Here is a 15,939-nt window from a genome sequence, read left to right as displayed (position 1 = left end):
GGGGCAGCATGAACCAAGAAAAGACGGCGCCACTATAAAACACTTGCCTGCGCCATGACGGGCCGGGGCGGACTACCATCCAGGCCCCTCAAGAAAGCCTACCGGCGCTATAGGCTGGCACGTAAAAAGAATAAATAAAAAAAGAATTAATAAATCCTTAATGTTATGGCAATTATATAAGAAAAAATAATTTCCTGGTACTTCTGAGGGTAAATCAAATATCATTATATTCCTATTCCTTTGAAATTCATTATCTTACCTTATACACAATCACTCTTAATGAAGATTATTTTAATATATTTAGGGTCCAATTGATGAATTGCATTGCTATTAAGGAGCTATGCCTTCAATTAAAGTTTACATACTTTTACTTTTTGATATCTATATCTGTAAAGATCATTCACACCTGTGGATGATTTGTTTTACCTACATGCAAAATGCTCCCAGAGTTGTGCCTGATACTCTTTGTAGTCAAAAAGTTTTATTTTGTCATGCATATAAAAGTTTTCCAGTTTTGACTCAATTTATTTATTTATTTATTTTAATTTTTGAAAAAAAGAAATGTCCAGTACATCCCCAACTCACCTTACTTGACAACACCCCAATGCCAAATTTTGTCCATTTTCAAGAGGAGTTGCTTGTACTTACGTCTGATGTCTTTTTTTTTTACCATCAGATGTGGTTTTACCTAGAAAACAACAATCCAGCCACTGATAAAAAGACTTGAACTATATGCATGCCAAATTCTATCACTCTAGTATCACTCCTTTGGTAGCCTTCAAACTTTACAGTCCACCCTCTATAATTTCAAACTGTGTAATAGAGTATATACACATACACCATGAAGTTGGTGAGAGAAATCTTGCAGAATTCTGGAGGTCAGCTTTAGTAGATTTTCAAATTTGATGATGGAATATAACACTGATCTTGGTCCTGCTGTCACTACTATGTTCAATAGATTACTATCCAACGAATAGTAGGTTAACCTAACCAAACTATTTCTGCAACTTTAAGTTACCATTTTAGTGGTGATAGGTTAATATCCATTAGGTTAAATTAAGGTTTGTTTAGTTTAAGAAACTACAGCTTAACAGGTGCTATGGTTCAGGACAGACACACAGTAGGTTAGTATCCAACAAGAAGTAGGTTACTCTTTAACACAGTGTCATATGTGCTTCCCCCCCACCAAAAAATAACATTCCTCCAAGTCCCCAAGTTTGTAGGGAACTTGAAAGGAAATAAGAAATAGTTTTACAGATTTACTGCTTTAAGATGTAAGTGCCTTGTAATGACACTATAGCCTTGTTTGATGTTTGACTTGTGTTCCACAGGGGTCACCAGGGCTACCAGGTCCCGAAGGGGAGAAGGGACAGCAGGGGTTCCAAGGCATGGAGGGCCTCATGGGTCCTAAGGGAAACAAAGGAGATCCAGGGCCACAGGGTCCCACTGGTCCTAAGGGTGACAGAGTAAGTACACACTGACTGGTAAGGGAATCTATGACACTTCTTTATCTCAAAAGAGAGAGAGAGAGAGAGAGAGAGAGAGAGAGAGAGAGAGAGAGAGAGAGAGAGAGAGAGAGAGAGAGAGAGAGAGAGAGAGAGAGAGAGAGAGAGAGAGAGAGAGAGAGAGAGAGAGAGAGAGAGAGAGAGAGAGAGAGAGAGAGAGAGAGAGAGAGAGAGAGAGAGAGAGAGAGAATATATCTTTTATACAGGATGATGAGACAGACTTGGTTTTTTAACACATTAACATGTATTTCTCTTTACGAAAGATTTTGTAATAAGTCTTCCATTACTTGACTTCATTATAGTCATGTTAACACCCAGCATAAAGTGATGATTAATCTATATTATAGCCAGTCATTGTCTTCTTTCTGGAAATCTGTTCCCCTATTGTTATTCAGTTACAGTAGTTTATGAACAATAAATAAGATTATTAGATTATTTAACATCTTTAGTTTTGTGTAATGTTATGTTTTAACCCATACAGCATTATGATGATTTGCCATGAATATGATATATGCTTTCTAATATTTACTAGACAAGCTATATGTTGAAAGATGTCTTACTATTTCAAATCAATTTGTAAAAAACTTGTTTAATAATTACTGTATATACTCATATAAAGGTTGATCTCATGGAAAAGTTGACCTCTCCAAGCCTATATGTCCTATCAAGAAATATGTTCAACCTCCCAAGAAAAACTGTTTTCATGTAAAAATCAAACCCTAAACCTAGCCTTGAAAAAGTCATTCAAGACATTTTATATTTACTTAAGTACAAGGCTACTGTCTTGAAACATCCCAGTCAGAGCAGTACTCATGCTGACCACCAACAGAGTGAGTTTCCTAGTCAGTGCCATATGCATGCAGTAGACCTGCAGCATGAATGAGTGTCTATCTGAAGCACCAGAATTTTCTCTTTACTATACTTCCACTCGGAGAAATTAATCCAGACAAGGAAGGTTTTGCCAGCGCTGGGGATCAAACCCGTGACCCGTGAAATGGGAAAGCCACTCCTTAACCAGTCGGCTAAAGAGGTACACCCCTCGTAGAGTGAGTTATGGGAGGCTGACCCATCAGGTGGGTCAGCTGCACTGTGTATCTTTTAATTTGTGTTATTATTTTTAACTTGTCCCCACAGGGTAAGATGGGCCTCAATGGCTTCCCAGGTATCAATGGCATTCCGGGCATCCCCGGGGTGCAGGGACCTAGAGGCAGACCTGGCCTGGATGGCTGCAATGGCACTGATGTGAGTCACTTTGTGTGTACTTGTTTATGTTGCATTATTATAATTATTATTATTATTGTTATTATTATTTTATTATAATTATTATTACTATTTTTGTTATTATTATTATAGGATAAGAATCCCTTATCCGAAATTCCTGGGACCAAAGATGTTACGGATTTTGGATTTTTTTGGATTTTGGAATATTTCAATTTGAATCTAAATAGAATTAAGATTATTTACTAGAGGGGAGCCTACTAGTTCTGAGATGCTGACTGCTTATTTCTGGGCAAAATATGTTGCTGTTTATTATGAAGGTAATATTTTTCTCCAGAAATCCCTAAATGATTGACTTTTCAATGCCTGGTGTGCACCCACCACCACAGCCGCAAACTTGCTCACAGCGAGGTTCAACTTCCTTACTGTTTCTGTATTTCACTCACCACTCACAGAGATCACAAGTGGACAAACTAGAACAAAACCAGGCATATTAATGTTTTTCCTGCTGTGTATTCCTCCAGTGTGCATACATACTGAACAGCAGAGCAACTTATTTCTGCAAGGAGGCATTTTTCGCAACACTGGCTGGACTGCCTTTGCCGCCATGTCCCAACCTGTGCTGCGTATTTTCGCTGTCCCACATTGCCTGCCGAATAGAAATTTACTAACCAAACCTAATTTTACCAAACCAACCTAATGGGAGGGCTTCGCCCCCCTTGACCCCCCTTCAATTTGTGACGGAAAAGCAATATGGCAGTGTGTTTTATGGACACAAAATATTAGTGTCGACTGTTTCAACATTTTACCAGGGTTAGAACAGTGAAGACTTGAGTATTCAAATCTTTCAGCTGGTGTAGGAAGCAGGAATAGTTTCATGTTTTGTGTTTGACAACAGTGTCTTCACTTTCCAGTTATGTACTCCTCTTGATTAAGTGGAATTTTGTTTAATGAATTCTCTGAAGAAGGCATATTATTATTATTTTTCGCCTGATATAATGAAATAGTTCATATTTCAAAATTTAATGGAATAATTCATTCTAGTTATGAATAATTAGTGAAATAGTCCAATAAATCAATACATATGAGTGACCAACACACAGTGCATCAGGGCACAGATTCAGCAGATGTAAACAAACTTGCCTCATTGTGCCCAAAATGTATTCCTGCAGATTTGAATGTAATAGCATTCAATAATGTGGAATAAGTTGGCAGGATAATGCTGTCCCTTATTCCCCTCTTTACCTCCATGCTCACATTTCTTCCTTTCATAACTCTCTGCAATGCACTTACCACCTGTCTGCCCTTCACTGCTCTTTCCCTCATCTCACCTTTCATACTTCCATGCTTACATAAAACTGTCTCTAAATGCTTAAACTCAGTCACCTCCTCCACTCTCTCTTCCCCCAGCCTTATCCTACATTTCATTGTACTCTTGCTCTAACTCTGTACAGCTTTGCAAAATTAAAAGGTCTGCTCTCTTGCCCTCTCAGATACCATAACATTACTCTTTCCAGCATTCACTCTCAGCTTTCTCCTCTTACACACCCTGTCAGACTCATCCAATATCCTCTGCAGTGTCCCCTCATTTTCTGCCAACATTACTGTATCATTTGCAAACTGGCCCACCACCAATGACTCCTCTGTACCTCTCACTTTTACTCTTGTACCAAGCTCCCCCACTCTGGTTTTCATTTCTCTCATACAACCATCCATGTACACATTATAATGCCATGGTGACATCACACACTCCTGTCTCACACCCACACCAACACCAAGGTCTGAGGTTAAGCATCATGCAGTCCAGTCTAGAGTAATTTTGACACATGCAGGTGCATCCTCATAGGAACACTTTATTGCACTAAGCAGTTTTCCTCCACACCATGTATCTTTAAAACGTCCCACAATGCCAGCCAATCGACTCTGTCATAAGCTTTTTCTAAATCCATGAAGGCAGCGTATAGTTTTTTTCCTTTTTCTAATATTTTTTCTACCACCATCCTGAAGGCAAATATCTGATCCACACATCCCCTTCCCTTCCCAAAGCCTCCTTGCTCTTCACTGATTTTCTCTTCTGTAAGTCTTTGCACCCTCTCTATTTTGACTTTTTCAAATACATTTCCGGGTATACTCAGCAGACTTATACCTCTATAGCTCCCACACTCCCCTTTCCTGCCCTTCCCCTTGTAAACTGGGACAATGATGGCTTTTGTCCAGTCTGCTAGCACCCCCCCCTCCCATGCCACTTCACATATCTTGACCATCCATTTAGTAACTACATCTCCACACTTTAACATTTCTTGTATTGAAATTCCTTAGTTTTATAATTGTAGGGTATGAAAGAAGTTTGCAATTTTCTGTTGTTTGTGTTATTGTAAGACCTTGATACATTTTACCCCAATAGGGTGTCCCAGGCCTGCCAGGCGAACATGGACCACCTGGCCCAAGAGGTTTCCGAGGACCAGAAGGCACTAAGGGTTTCAAGGGAGAGCCAGCCATTAGCCCCTGTCCCACCTCAAAGGGAGAGAAAGGAGACCCAGGGCGTGATGGCAGACAGGGGTTACAAGGGCCATCAGGCCTGCCTGGACCCAGAGGAGAGCCTGGTTTTCGGGGCAGAGATGGAGAAAAGGTGAGTCACGTTCCCACCACTACCTCACCATCCTTCTGCATTTGTTTAGCTGTATCTACTTTTTTATATATATGTGCAACATGCCTTTCCCAGGACATATCACATTACATCCTAGAAAGTAGCTCAAAAGTGTTAAAAAATGGAAACACAACTAATTTTAGAAAATTACAGAATAATATAAAAAAGGAACCAGAACTTTCTAGTTTCAAATTATTTTTCCAAGAAATGGGTTCCCTCTTACTGCATGCATTGCCTTGTTTGCTCTCATGTTACAGGAGGGGATAAGCAAACAGCATTCAGCCTACTGACTTCATTTGGGAACTTGAATAAAAGTTTAAAGAGGGATGAAAAATAAAGAATGAAGAAGGTTCAGAAAGGAAGAGGATTATGTAGATTAGAATACTGCCTCTATAATGACAACACATAAGCATTTAGGAGAAAAGTTGAAGGCTGTTTGCTGCATTTGTGAACTTCAAGTTCTAAAGCATGCTTAATCTGAATTTCACAAAAGTAAGATAATGGTCTTTGAATAGTAGGAGTTTTAATTCAATGATTGTTTTGTAATTTACAGAATTCAAGGCACACATCATCAATTTATTCAACCAAGAAACAAATTAAAGTTTTGTCTTATTTCCAGGGAGAAAAAGGTTACCAAGGGCTTAAGGGAGAAAAAGGACCCATGGGAATTGCCTACACAAGCCCTCAAGGAATAAAAGGGCAAAAGGGAGAAAAGGGTGAAGAGCGTAATTGCAGCGTAGAATTTGCAGGCCCAAACTGCACGGAAGTTTTTTACCGGGTTGGTTTTTACCCCATGTTGATGAATAGATATTGATTATGAGATTTGTTTCTTAACCCTTAAAGCGCGGGGTTGTTTGCTGTGCCTGTCCTCCCATGCAGGCATTTTCAGGAAAAAACAAAGCTCACATCAACCTTTTATATCTACACTTCTACTTACCTCATGTGACTGAATGAAGTATCACTGTAAAGTACATACCCTTGACTGTCCTTTGACGTTAATTTGAAGTCTATATGACCGTTGCTAGAGCGAGTACAGAATATTGAACAGGATCACTGAAAACACATTTTTATAGACAGTTTTTCACTGCTAGTGGACTTCCTTTCTATGATTTAGTAATAAAATGCATAAATTTTATACAGTTTATGTGAAACACATCCATAAAAACTTAACTTCTGGGCCTTCCTGATGCCCTTGATGGATGTTGAGGTCAAATGGCCCCCATCTTGTGGATGGAATTCACTGGCAGGTGAGAAGAGGTGGGATGTCTTGCGGACATCTTCTCAAAGCTAACACAAGGCATACACTGACCATTAATTAGTCAAGGGAGCATGGTTGGGTATTATATGAAAGAAAACAACTTGCTCACACAAAGAAATTAAATTTGACGGCGTGCTAATTAAAAAAATGCCTTGTCAACTATTGTCGACACCCATGGTTTGAGCCCAGGCACCAGCTGTCGACTATTGTCGACAACCGCGCTTTAAGGGTTAACTGAGGTTTGTAGTACATATTAATCATTTTTGTGTGTGTGTTTGCTCCCTAAAGGCTTTCATTACTTTCAGAGAAGCTGCTGTCTGTTTTACCATACTTGACTGTGTTGTAGCTGAATGATCTGGTCTGTGAATGTGTTAATTGTTTGAACCCCGAAAAAACGCAAAAAAATCTAAGGGGTGCCTCCAGAGAACTCAAAAAACAGATGTTTTTCAAGTACATTTCTTGTAAAAGCTCACTTAATAAATGTTTTACAGGATTTCAAGAAGGTTCTAATGATATAAACAATTTATAAATAATTTTTGTAGTTACTCTGTAAATTATGATAAATTGAAAATAAGTCCAATGTTCATATACATCAGACAAAAAATTATAGAACAAAAGTTGTTTATATCGAAAAGACAAAAGCAAAAATGTAAAATTTGAGAAAAAATCGGAAGTGGTGCAATATGGCAAGCCGTGCCCATACATGTGTACTTCAGCGGCTTTTGAACTTTTCACATCTTTTAATGCCTGATTTTGAGGTGGTGCGATAAGTCCTACTTACTAGGGTGTTGTCATCATCTGAGTCGGAAAATTTCTGAATGAGTGGGGCAGGCGGGGCAGCTGGACGAGGGGCTTGTGGCTTGATGGGGATTGAAGTGAATCCCGGAGGCAAAATACCATTGTCAGAAAGGTCAGAACCTGATGATGAGAGCTTTGGATCATCCGCATCTCAGTCACTGTTACTGGACAAGGCAAACTCACTAGATATATCCAAGAAATTGTCCTTTATTCATCAAAACTAGCCGTTTGAATGAGCCTTTAGCCCTATTTTAATGATGAGATTTTCTATTCTCTTTTTTCTATTTCTCTCTCGGTCCCACACGTCCTCTGCGTGTATCGAAACACACGAGAAATTAATCACAACAAGGAGAGGGTATTCCCTGGCTGCCTGGGATTGAGCCCACAACCAGCGTGACAGGAGAGCCACTCCTTACCGAGTCGGCCAAAGAGGTACCCCATTCGCTGAATGGGTTATGGGAGGCTCACTCATCAGGCCGTCGCCGCACTACACTATGTATACTAGTATTTAGGCCTAAGGGTGTCGATAAGTGTATTTCAGATTAAGAATAATAGCAAAGGTCACAAGGAAACAAGGGAAAAAAACAGAGGCCTCACGTGGGACAAAAGTCCTTTTATGAAACCTACCAAAATTTCCACTTGTGGGTCACTTGTCCTTCAGGGGTTAAACTTGTATTTGCAAGAACAGATTCTTTCATATACTGATGAAAAATAGAAATTATGATAACCATGATGTTCTTCTAGAGGGGCAATAATATATATGGAGAGTATAAAAAATTTATGGATTTATGATCATATGAAAACCAGTCATGGAACAAATCACATATGTGTTATTGTGCATTAGAAATGAGCTGCTTAAGAAGAGCTTGTGGATTAACAACATGGGGATGGATGAGTTCAGTGTTCAAAGGGTGAAAAGGTATTAATTGAGGTTCTTTGAGGATATATATATATATATATATATATATATATATATATATATATATATATATATATATATATATATATATATATATATATATATATATATATATATATATATATATATATATATATATATATATATATATATATATATATATATATATATATATATATATATATATATATATATAGATATATATATATATTTATATATTTATATATATATATATTTATATATATATATATATATTTATATATATATATATATATATATATATATATATATATATCCATTAAAGGAGTGGTGAAAGAAATGTGCTGAAAACTACTCTGCCATGGTCTGGCTCAGGGCCGTCCCCAGAGAGGGCAGGGCATCCGAGCCACAGATAAATTGATAATGATACAGTTGACATTGGAGCCAAAATGAGTAATGTTCATTTTGGTTTGAATGTTAGGGATATTCATTTTCCCAACTTTCCATGTAAATTATGACTCATTTGAGTATAAGTAACTTGCAATATTAAAAATAATGTTAGGAAGGGTGACCAAAAACTCTTAATGAAAGCCTTTTAGCATTTCACTGAAAGAAGGAAGTATCAAAAGGAAATTTTTTTATTAGTGACTTTCACAAAATGTTGGTCAGTTATTGAATGTCAAATGTTACAAGCAAAAGGTTAGTGTGATGACATTGCATGCCAAATTTGATGTACCTTGTGAGTACCTGACACAATGCCAAAACCTTTTTACAGGGCAGAAAAGGAGCAAAGGGAATGACTGGTTTGCAAGGATACAAGGGCAACAAAGGAGACCAAGGCCCCAGAGGTGACAACGGGATTCAAGGCCCTGTTGGAGAGAAGGGTTTGCCTGGCCTACCTGGCCCTGCTGTAGGTATTGAGCCTTTTTCCTATGTACACACACACACACACACACACACACACACACACACACACAGAAATAACAATAAGTAAATGAAATAAAATAAAATTGGCCACAGAAAAACTCTTAACACAGTGGGTAAAGGTAGAGACAAGATTTAGAGTAGAAGATGAACCAGCAAGATTGGACTTAATCTTGACTAAAGGAATAAACTTGCCAGGTGATGTGCAACACGAGTGCTCACTAGGAAAAAGTGACCATGAAGTATTACAAATAGAAACTGATAAATAATGTGAAGCGATTGGATTAGAGAACCATCAAGAGAGAAGAAGAAATTACAATAAAGCTAGGTACTGTATAAAGATTTGAGGTTTTTTTTGGAAAGTATAAATTGGTCAGAAATTAAAAAGCTGAGAAAAGTACAACAAAAATATGACTACTTTTTTAAAACATAAATAAAGGTGTAGTTAAGTGGGTACCCTACTGTGTGATAAAGAAAAGAAGGGAAAAAGAGTGGTTAATACAAGATGTCTGGAACCAAAGAAGAGGAAAGACAGAGCATGGAGAAACTTAAAAAAGGAGAAGGAATGCCATTAACAGGGAAAGCTATAGACAAGCTAGAAATGATTACACTAAAGTGCAGAGAGAAGAAGAAAGCATGAAAAGAATATAATAGACAAATGTAAGGAGGACCCAAAACTTTTTTATAGACAAAAAATAAAAACTGAGGAAAAAAGAAGCTGTGAATGTGATCAAAGTGGGTGACCAAGTCTATGAGGATACAAAGGAAAATGATAATAAAGTGAAATTTTAAATGACACCTTTCAGGAAGCATTTACCCAAGAGACAAAATTTGAAGAGAGAGATGAGGAGAGAAGTGTCAAAAGAATGGAAAATAAAAGTGGATAAAGAGATACTGGGTCTACTGAAGTCATTAGATGGTATGAAGGCAGTGGGTCCAGATGAAATATCAGGCCAAGTACTGAAAGAGTGCAGTGAACAGTTATTAGAACCAGTTCATGCCGTTATAAGTTGCTCCATTTAGACAAGAAGTCCCAGTGCAATGAAAGAAGGCACATGTGGTTCCACTCTATTAGAGTGGAAATAAACAAGAGCCACTACACTATAGACCAGTGTCCCTAACAAGTATGTATTAAAAATAGAGAGGCAGCTCACAAAAGGTACCAGAGCCTTTGCATTCCTGCTAACCATGATCTTAGCATCGTGAATCGTGCCAAATCTATTCTTCGACTTACCAAAAACTCTTTCATAAATAGAAAATGTCAAAACTTTGCTTTTTCTAATTCTTCCTGGGCGAAGAAGCTGGAAAGCAAACAAGGAATAAGCACTAAGATGTTAGCAGACATGGAAGACCTGACTTGTGAAGGAAGAATGAAACACAACTGATAACACTGTAAGAAAGAAGAGAGAGGAGACATGATTGCAATATATAAACTAATGAATAACTTAGAGGAATGAGATAATAAAGATCTATTATTGAAAAGAGGAATTGAATTAGGGAGTTAAAGGGGACACACACAAAAAAAACTGAGTAAGGTAAGTCTAATGACACAAAAAAAGTACAGATTCCCTTATAGAATTATAATACTTGGAAAGAATTAGAAGAAGTGGTGGAGGCAAAGAGTGAGTGGCAGTTAAAGGAAAACCTGGACAAATATAGATTTGGAGATATGACCACACAAGGGTAGGCGGTGGCTCAGTGGTAGCGTGCTGGGCCCACATTCACCGCGTGATGGACGACGCAGGTTCGAATCCCCACGCTACCACCTCGGATTTTTCAGTCACCGCCGAGTGGCTTAAAACTACCCACATGCTGTCCTGAAGACCATCCATCAATCCAGACTCTAGAGGAAACGGGTTGATATAAATGGATGGGGAGGGTTACATATGTCATGCAAAAATGTAATTTTTAATTTTTCAAGAAAAAAACTGCCAAAATTAGGGTGTATATTATGTGCCCTTGCCCTTTGTATGCTGCCAAATGCTGTACATAATTAACTTCAAACAAAAGAACAGAAATAAGAAATAAAATTTAAACAATTTGATATTGTAATTTTTTGGTAAAATTAGGTTTCTATGCACACTGTGGAGTACATAGCATTGGCATTGCAGGTTAACTTTTCACAGTTTATGGAAACAAGCAAGGCAAGATCCAGGTTAATTTAAAATGAGTAGAGTTTCTGTAAATTGCAGACCTATTAAAAAGTTGGATTTGAAGGGAGTCTGATTTTGAACAAGAATCTTTCTCACATAAAACTTGATAAGAAAATGTTCTATAGAAATAGGAGTTTCTCTTATTTAGGAACTGAAGAATAAACTAATGTTTAAGCAAGAGCAAAGCCATAAAGCACAGATGTCCTCAGTCAACTTCATTTGGCTTGATTTTTTGTCACTAATTCATATTCAATGCCTTACATTTCATGTGTGTTTCAAAATATTATTAAATTACAATATTTTTCAGGGGCGTGATGGCTACCCTGGGCCTCCTGGTCCCACAGGGTACAAAGGTGACCTGGGTGTTGATGGCCTTGATGGCTTACCAGGTCTCAAAGGAGACAAAGGTACAGCAGGATACTCAGGGCGCGATGGTGAAAAGGGTGACCGAGGACCCCCAGGACCCTCAGTGGTGAGTTTTGCCGTTACATATGTTGATTATTTATAGTCTCCTTTCCATTTTTGAGAAAAGCAATGTATGAATATTATAGAACAGGTTTTTATATCATGAATCAGAATTCTTGGCCAGTATAAAAAATATGAACAATTTGAATGCCAAGTAAACACAGAATGTGACACATTTCACTGAACAGCCCCTCCTCCCTTGCCTATAAATACTTTGTTATACAGGAATGCTTCACCTGATCCCTACTACATTGACTATGTGGGAAATACAAATTTTAAAATTGTTTTCTTAGCAAAGATATATACCCTACGTGAAAATACTTGTTAACCCTTTCACTATAAAGATGGACACCAGTGGGTTGAACTTGAGTAAAAGGCCGTGTGCAGTGAAGCAGCAGCAGGACTGGAAGCATGTAGTGCATGTTTTTTGGGGTCTATAGGCTTTTTGGGGTGGCTCATCAAACAAGTGTCAAGTCATTAACTCATTTATTGTAAGATTTCTTGATATATTTTTAGTTCTGATTTAGTCATAATGTGCAGTGGTGCTACGTAGTCATGACGTAAACAATAGCCTAAGACAATGGGGCTTCCACCATGATATCATTAATCCTGAAATGTATGTTCATTATTTATGGGTAATAAACTAACAAATAACCATAAAGAAGAGTGTTTATAAGGAAATGCATTTAGATACCAACAGTGCTAATTTAAAGATGTAGCAGAGAGCGAGAGATAGTAGGCTATGTCACAGCAAACAGAATTTGCCGCAGGTTAGATCTAGCTGACAACAGGCCAATGAGCAGTACAGACCATCACCCAAGCAAAGATGCCAAGCCTGCGAGTCCACCCATGAAGGATTATCCCTATCAACTCTCATGCATGACACCTATTATAGTAAACATAGTGTACAGGAATACATACTAATAGCAGTTCCTTAAGATTGTTTTGTTGAGTAAGAAGTGAAATGATAAGATGGATATCAAAAGAGAATAAATTTGTGGTATTGCATAAAGAGATCTGAAGGTATCGTTGTTCAGATGACTCCTCATGAATTCAGAATTTAAATTATGAATAGAAAAGCTGAGTAAACCAGAGAAATAAAAAAAATAGCTATCAAAGCTGAAAAGTTTTGTTTTTAATGCTCTTCTGTCAAATCCACTGATCTCTAATATAACTGGATTGGTTAACTCCATGCAAATCTTGAATCCCGCAGCTGCCATCTTTAAATTCCCACAGGACAAGGTATTTATATAAAAATTCCAATGAAACAGGACAGTCATACCTCGGTTTATGAGTTTAATTCATTCTGGAATTTTGCTCGCACATCAAAACACTCGTTAACCAAAACAAATTTCCCCATTGAAATTAATGTAAATCCCATTAATGCATCCCATATCTCCAAAAAAATATATAAAAATCATTTTACATATTGTTTTATCCGGAATTAAAGTAATTTTACTAACTAATAGCAATAATATATAATATAAAACACAAATCAGTGTGTTACGGTTGTTACGGAGACTCCCGCTTGAGGTGTAGGCTTCGCACCGAGGTTTAGAAGCGGCAGTTTCCCTTTTCTCAAGGCACCAGAACCACATCCAACTACCAATGTATCGTCCGAGATGGAGGGTGAACAGTTGTCACAAATGGAGTAAAAAGCATCACATTATTTCACATTTGCATCTCAGAATCACCCATAAGAATCACTTCATCAATTGTGTTTTTATTTATTTCCAGGAACCCCCCAAACTGTATAGTTGATAATGCTGAATTATTTCCTTAATGGTATGTCTTTGCAGGGTGGCGCTGTAGGCCCGCCTGGTCCTCAGGGACTGCGTGGCTTGCAGGGTCCACGAGGCAAGGATGGCAATGATGGTCTGCCAGGGCCTCGTGGACCTCCTGGAGTGCCGGGTGGTCCTGGGGAACCTGGGACTCCTGGAAGAGAGGGTCCTCCTGGCCTAAAGGGAGAGAAGGGTACCGGTGGTCGACCAGGTGGGTGTTTTGACAGAAGAGATATCTTGGCAGTACCCTGAAGTACTAGACTGTTTATATTCAAAATACACTTCAGTGGCGAGAGTCCCCCCCATGCTAGGAGGGGCCACCTGGAGCCTGACAGCCCGTGCTGCTGATGTGGATAAATAGGATTGCTTTCATTAATCATTTATTATATCATCCAGTATCATCAGAGTTGTGTTTTGAGATGTTTGTTCCTCATCGCAAATGACCGCAATAAAAAAATATCCAAGAGAACAACTAGAGTAACTACTGAAATTTGTTGGTAAATACATTTTGAAAACTGAGAGAAGTCAACTGACAATCCCATCACCCCTCAGAAAGTCAAACCTAAACTGGTAATGCTAGAATGAAAACAAATGCACAGTGAAGCTAGTTTGTTAAAATGTATGCAATGATACATTCTCAAGCTTATGATACAAGGTACTTGTCTTACTTACATAATGACTCAGTAGTTCAAGTAAGATACAAGGAGATTACGAGAAGACAAACGACCTACACATGGTAGCTTGTGAAAATTAGTTATTCACCAAAGTCCCTTCCCAGCAACAGGAAAGCTAATTTGAAGGGATTTATGAAATTCTATGAGGAAGCATACTGGACTATTGTGAGGCAAGCAGTGTATATGAAAGATGGGAGTGTTTCCTAATATACAGAGAAGAAGCTTAAGAAAAAGCTACCAAAGATGAATGGAAAAGAAAGATGAAAAAATGGTTGATTCAGTAAATGATGTGATACAGCTAAGAAAAAAAAGATAACTTTTGAAGCAAATGAAGCAGGAACAACAGAACAAGGGTAAACATAGGTAGCAAGAAATAACAGCATGCAAATCCACAGAGAGGCAGAACAGAACTTTGAGGGAAATATCATACAAATGTAAAGAACCCAATTTTTTTTTTATAGATGTCAATGGAAATATGAAACACAAAGCAGGCATCAGAAGATTGAAAATGGAAGAAGAGTATGAAGAGGCAAAGGAACAAGCAGTCAGATTGGACTAGATTAACAAGTACAAGGATCAGTGTTGGCCCCAGTAATGTTTTTGATTTACGTAAATGGCATGATTGAAAGGGTAAATAGCGACACTGATCTGTTTGCTGATGATGCAAAGGTAATTTCCAATTCACATTTCACTTTTTTCTTTCCTTTTCAAAATTTAATGTTTTTTTCATTTTCCTGCTGATTTGTTTCATGTTTTGAAAACTGTCATCTATTTACTCCCTCCATTTAACATGTGGGCTTCGGCTGTGGGAAAGCCGAGAAGTGCCCGAGAAACGACAAAATTACTCTGCATTTTGAGACTAAGAAAAGAGCATGGAACGTACGTCAGAGTACTCCTCTCATAACCATAAAGCCGTTAAAAATATTTACTTATACTCAAACTCCATTCTTTTTGGGTGGTGATTGTTACAAAATAAACAGTCTCATGATGCTTGGCATCTAGCTGAGAGTCGCTTGTTGTGTACTATAGAGAATTTGACAAGTGATTACTGTATGGATAGCTAATTCAGTCTGCCATGACCTTACAGCACCACCCATGACAAAAAAGCCCACCTCAAGATCACTCACCCACCACATTGATCCAGGACATTCATGGTGGGTTGCGCTATGCCACCACCGCCTACAATCAGCTCAAATTATGCGTTTTATGGCGAGCCCTTTTTAGGGTCCACTGTACCACAGTCACGACGTGTGAAAGCCCAAAAAAGGGTCTGCCGACGTTCTCGGGCTAAGAAAGAGATGATAAATATATGATTATAAAGTATGGACAATTAAGACTAAACAGCTGTGAATTATCAATTGAAAATTTAATTTTATTTAGCATGAGGCAGTTAATTGAAGTTAAGGTATTTTGTTTGATTTGAATGGAATATTTGCTGTTTAGAATGTTTAGAATGTTCAGTCCCCTTAAGGCAGTATAAAGTTTGTGAAGTAGGCCTTTGTTGTTTGTTGCAGGAGAGCCAGGTCTGCAGGGGACTCCTGGCTTGCCAGGTGAACGTGGGGAAGCTGGCCTCCCAGGACTCAAGGGAAATAGAGGCTTTTCCATTCCAGTAAGTAAA

The 15,939-nt window shown here is 38.1% G+C and overlaps 1 protein-coding gene across 1 annotated transcript in view; it reads left to right on the top strand.

Moving 5' to 3' along the window:
- Positions 1 to 15,939, top strand: part of LOC126984122 (collagen alpha-2(IV) chain-like) — a 64,408-nt gene that overhangs the window by 17,597 nt on the left and 30,872 nt on the right. The window contains exons 4-11 of the mRNA XM_050837507.1: positions 1,332 to 1,466; positions 2,640 to 2,747; positions 5,128 to 5,352; positions 5,990 to 6,148; positions 9,100 to 9,234; positions 11,709 to 11,873; positions 13,666 to 13,858; positions 15,836 to 15,930. Coding sequence (XP_050693464.1) covers positions 1,332 to 1,466; positions 2,640 to 2,747; positions 5,128 to 5,352; positions 5,990 to 6,148; positions 9,100 to 9,234; positions 11,709 to 11,873; positions 13,666 to 13,858; positions 15,836 to 15,930 — 1,215 coding nt within the window. The remainder of the gene's footprint in view (positions 1 to 1,331; positions 1,467 to 2,639; positions 2,748 to 5,127; positions 5,353 to 5,989; positions 6,149 to 9,099; positions 9,235 to 11,708; positions 11,874 to 13,665; positions 13,859 to 15,835; positions 15,931 to 15,939) is intronic.

This window comes from Eriocheir sinensis, chromosome 56 (genome assembly GCF_024679095.1).
Source record: "Eriocheir sinensis breed Jianghai 21 chromosome 56, ASM2467909v1, whole genome shotgun sequence".
Taxonomy (NCBI): domain Eukaryota; kingdom Metazoa; phylum Arthropoda; class Malacostraca; order Decapoda; family Varunidae; genus Eriocheir; species Eriocheir sinensis.
This window is presented reverse-complemented; position numbering and strand designations above follow the sequence as displayed.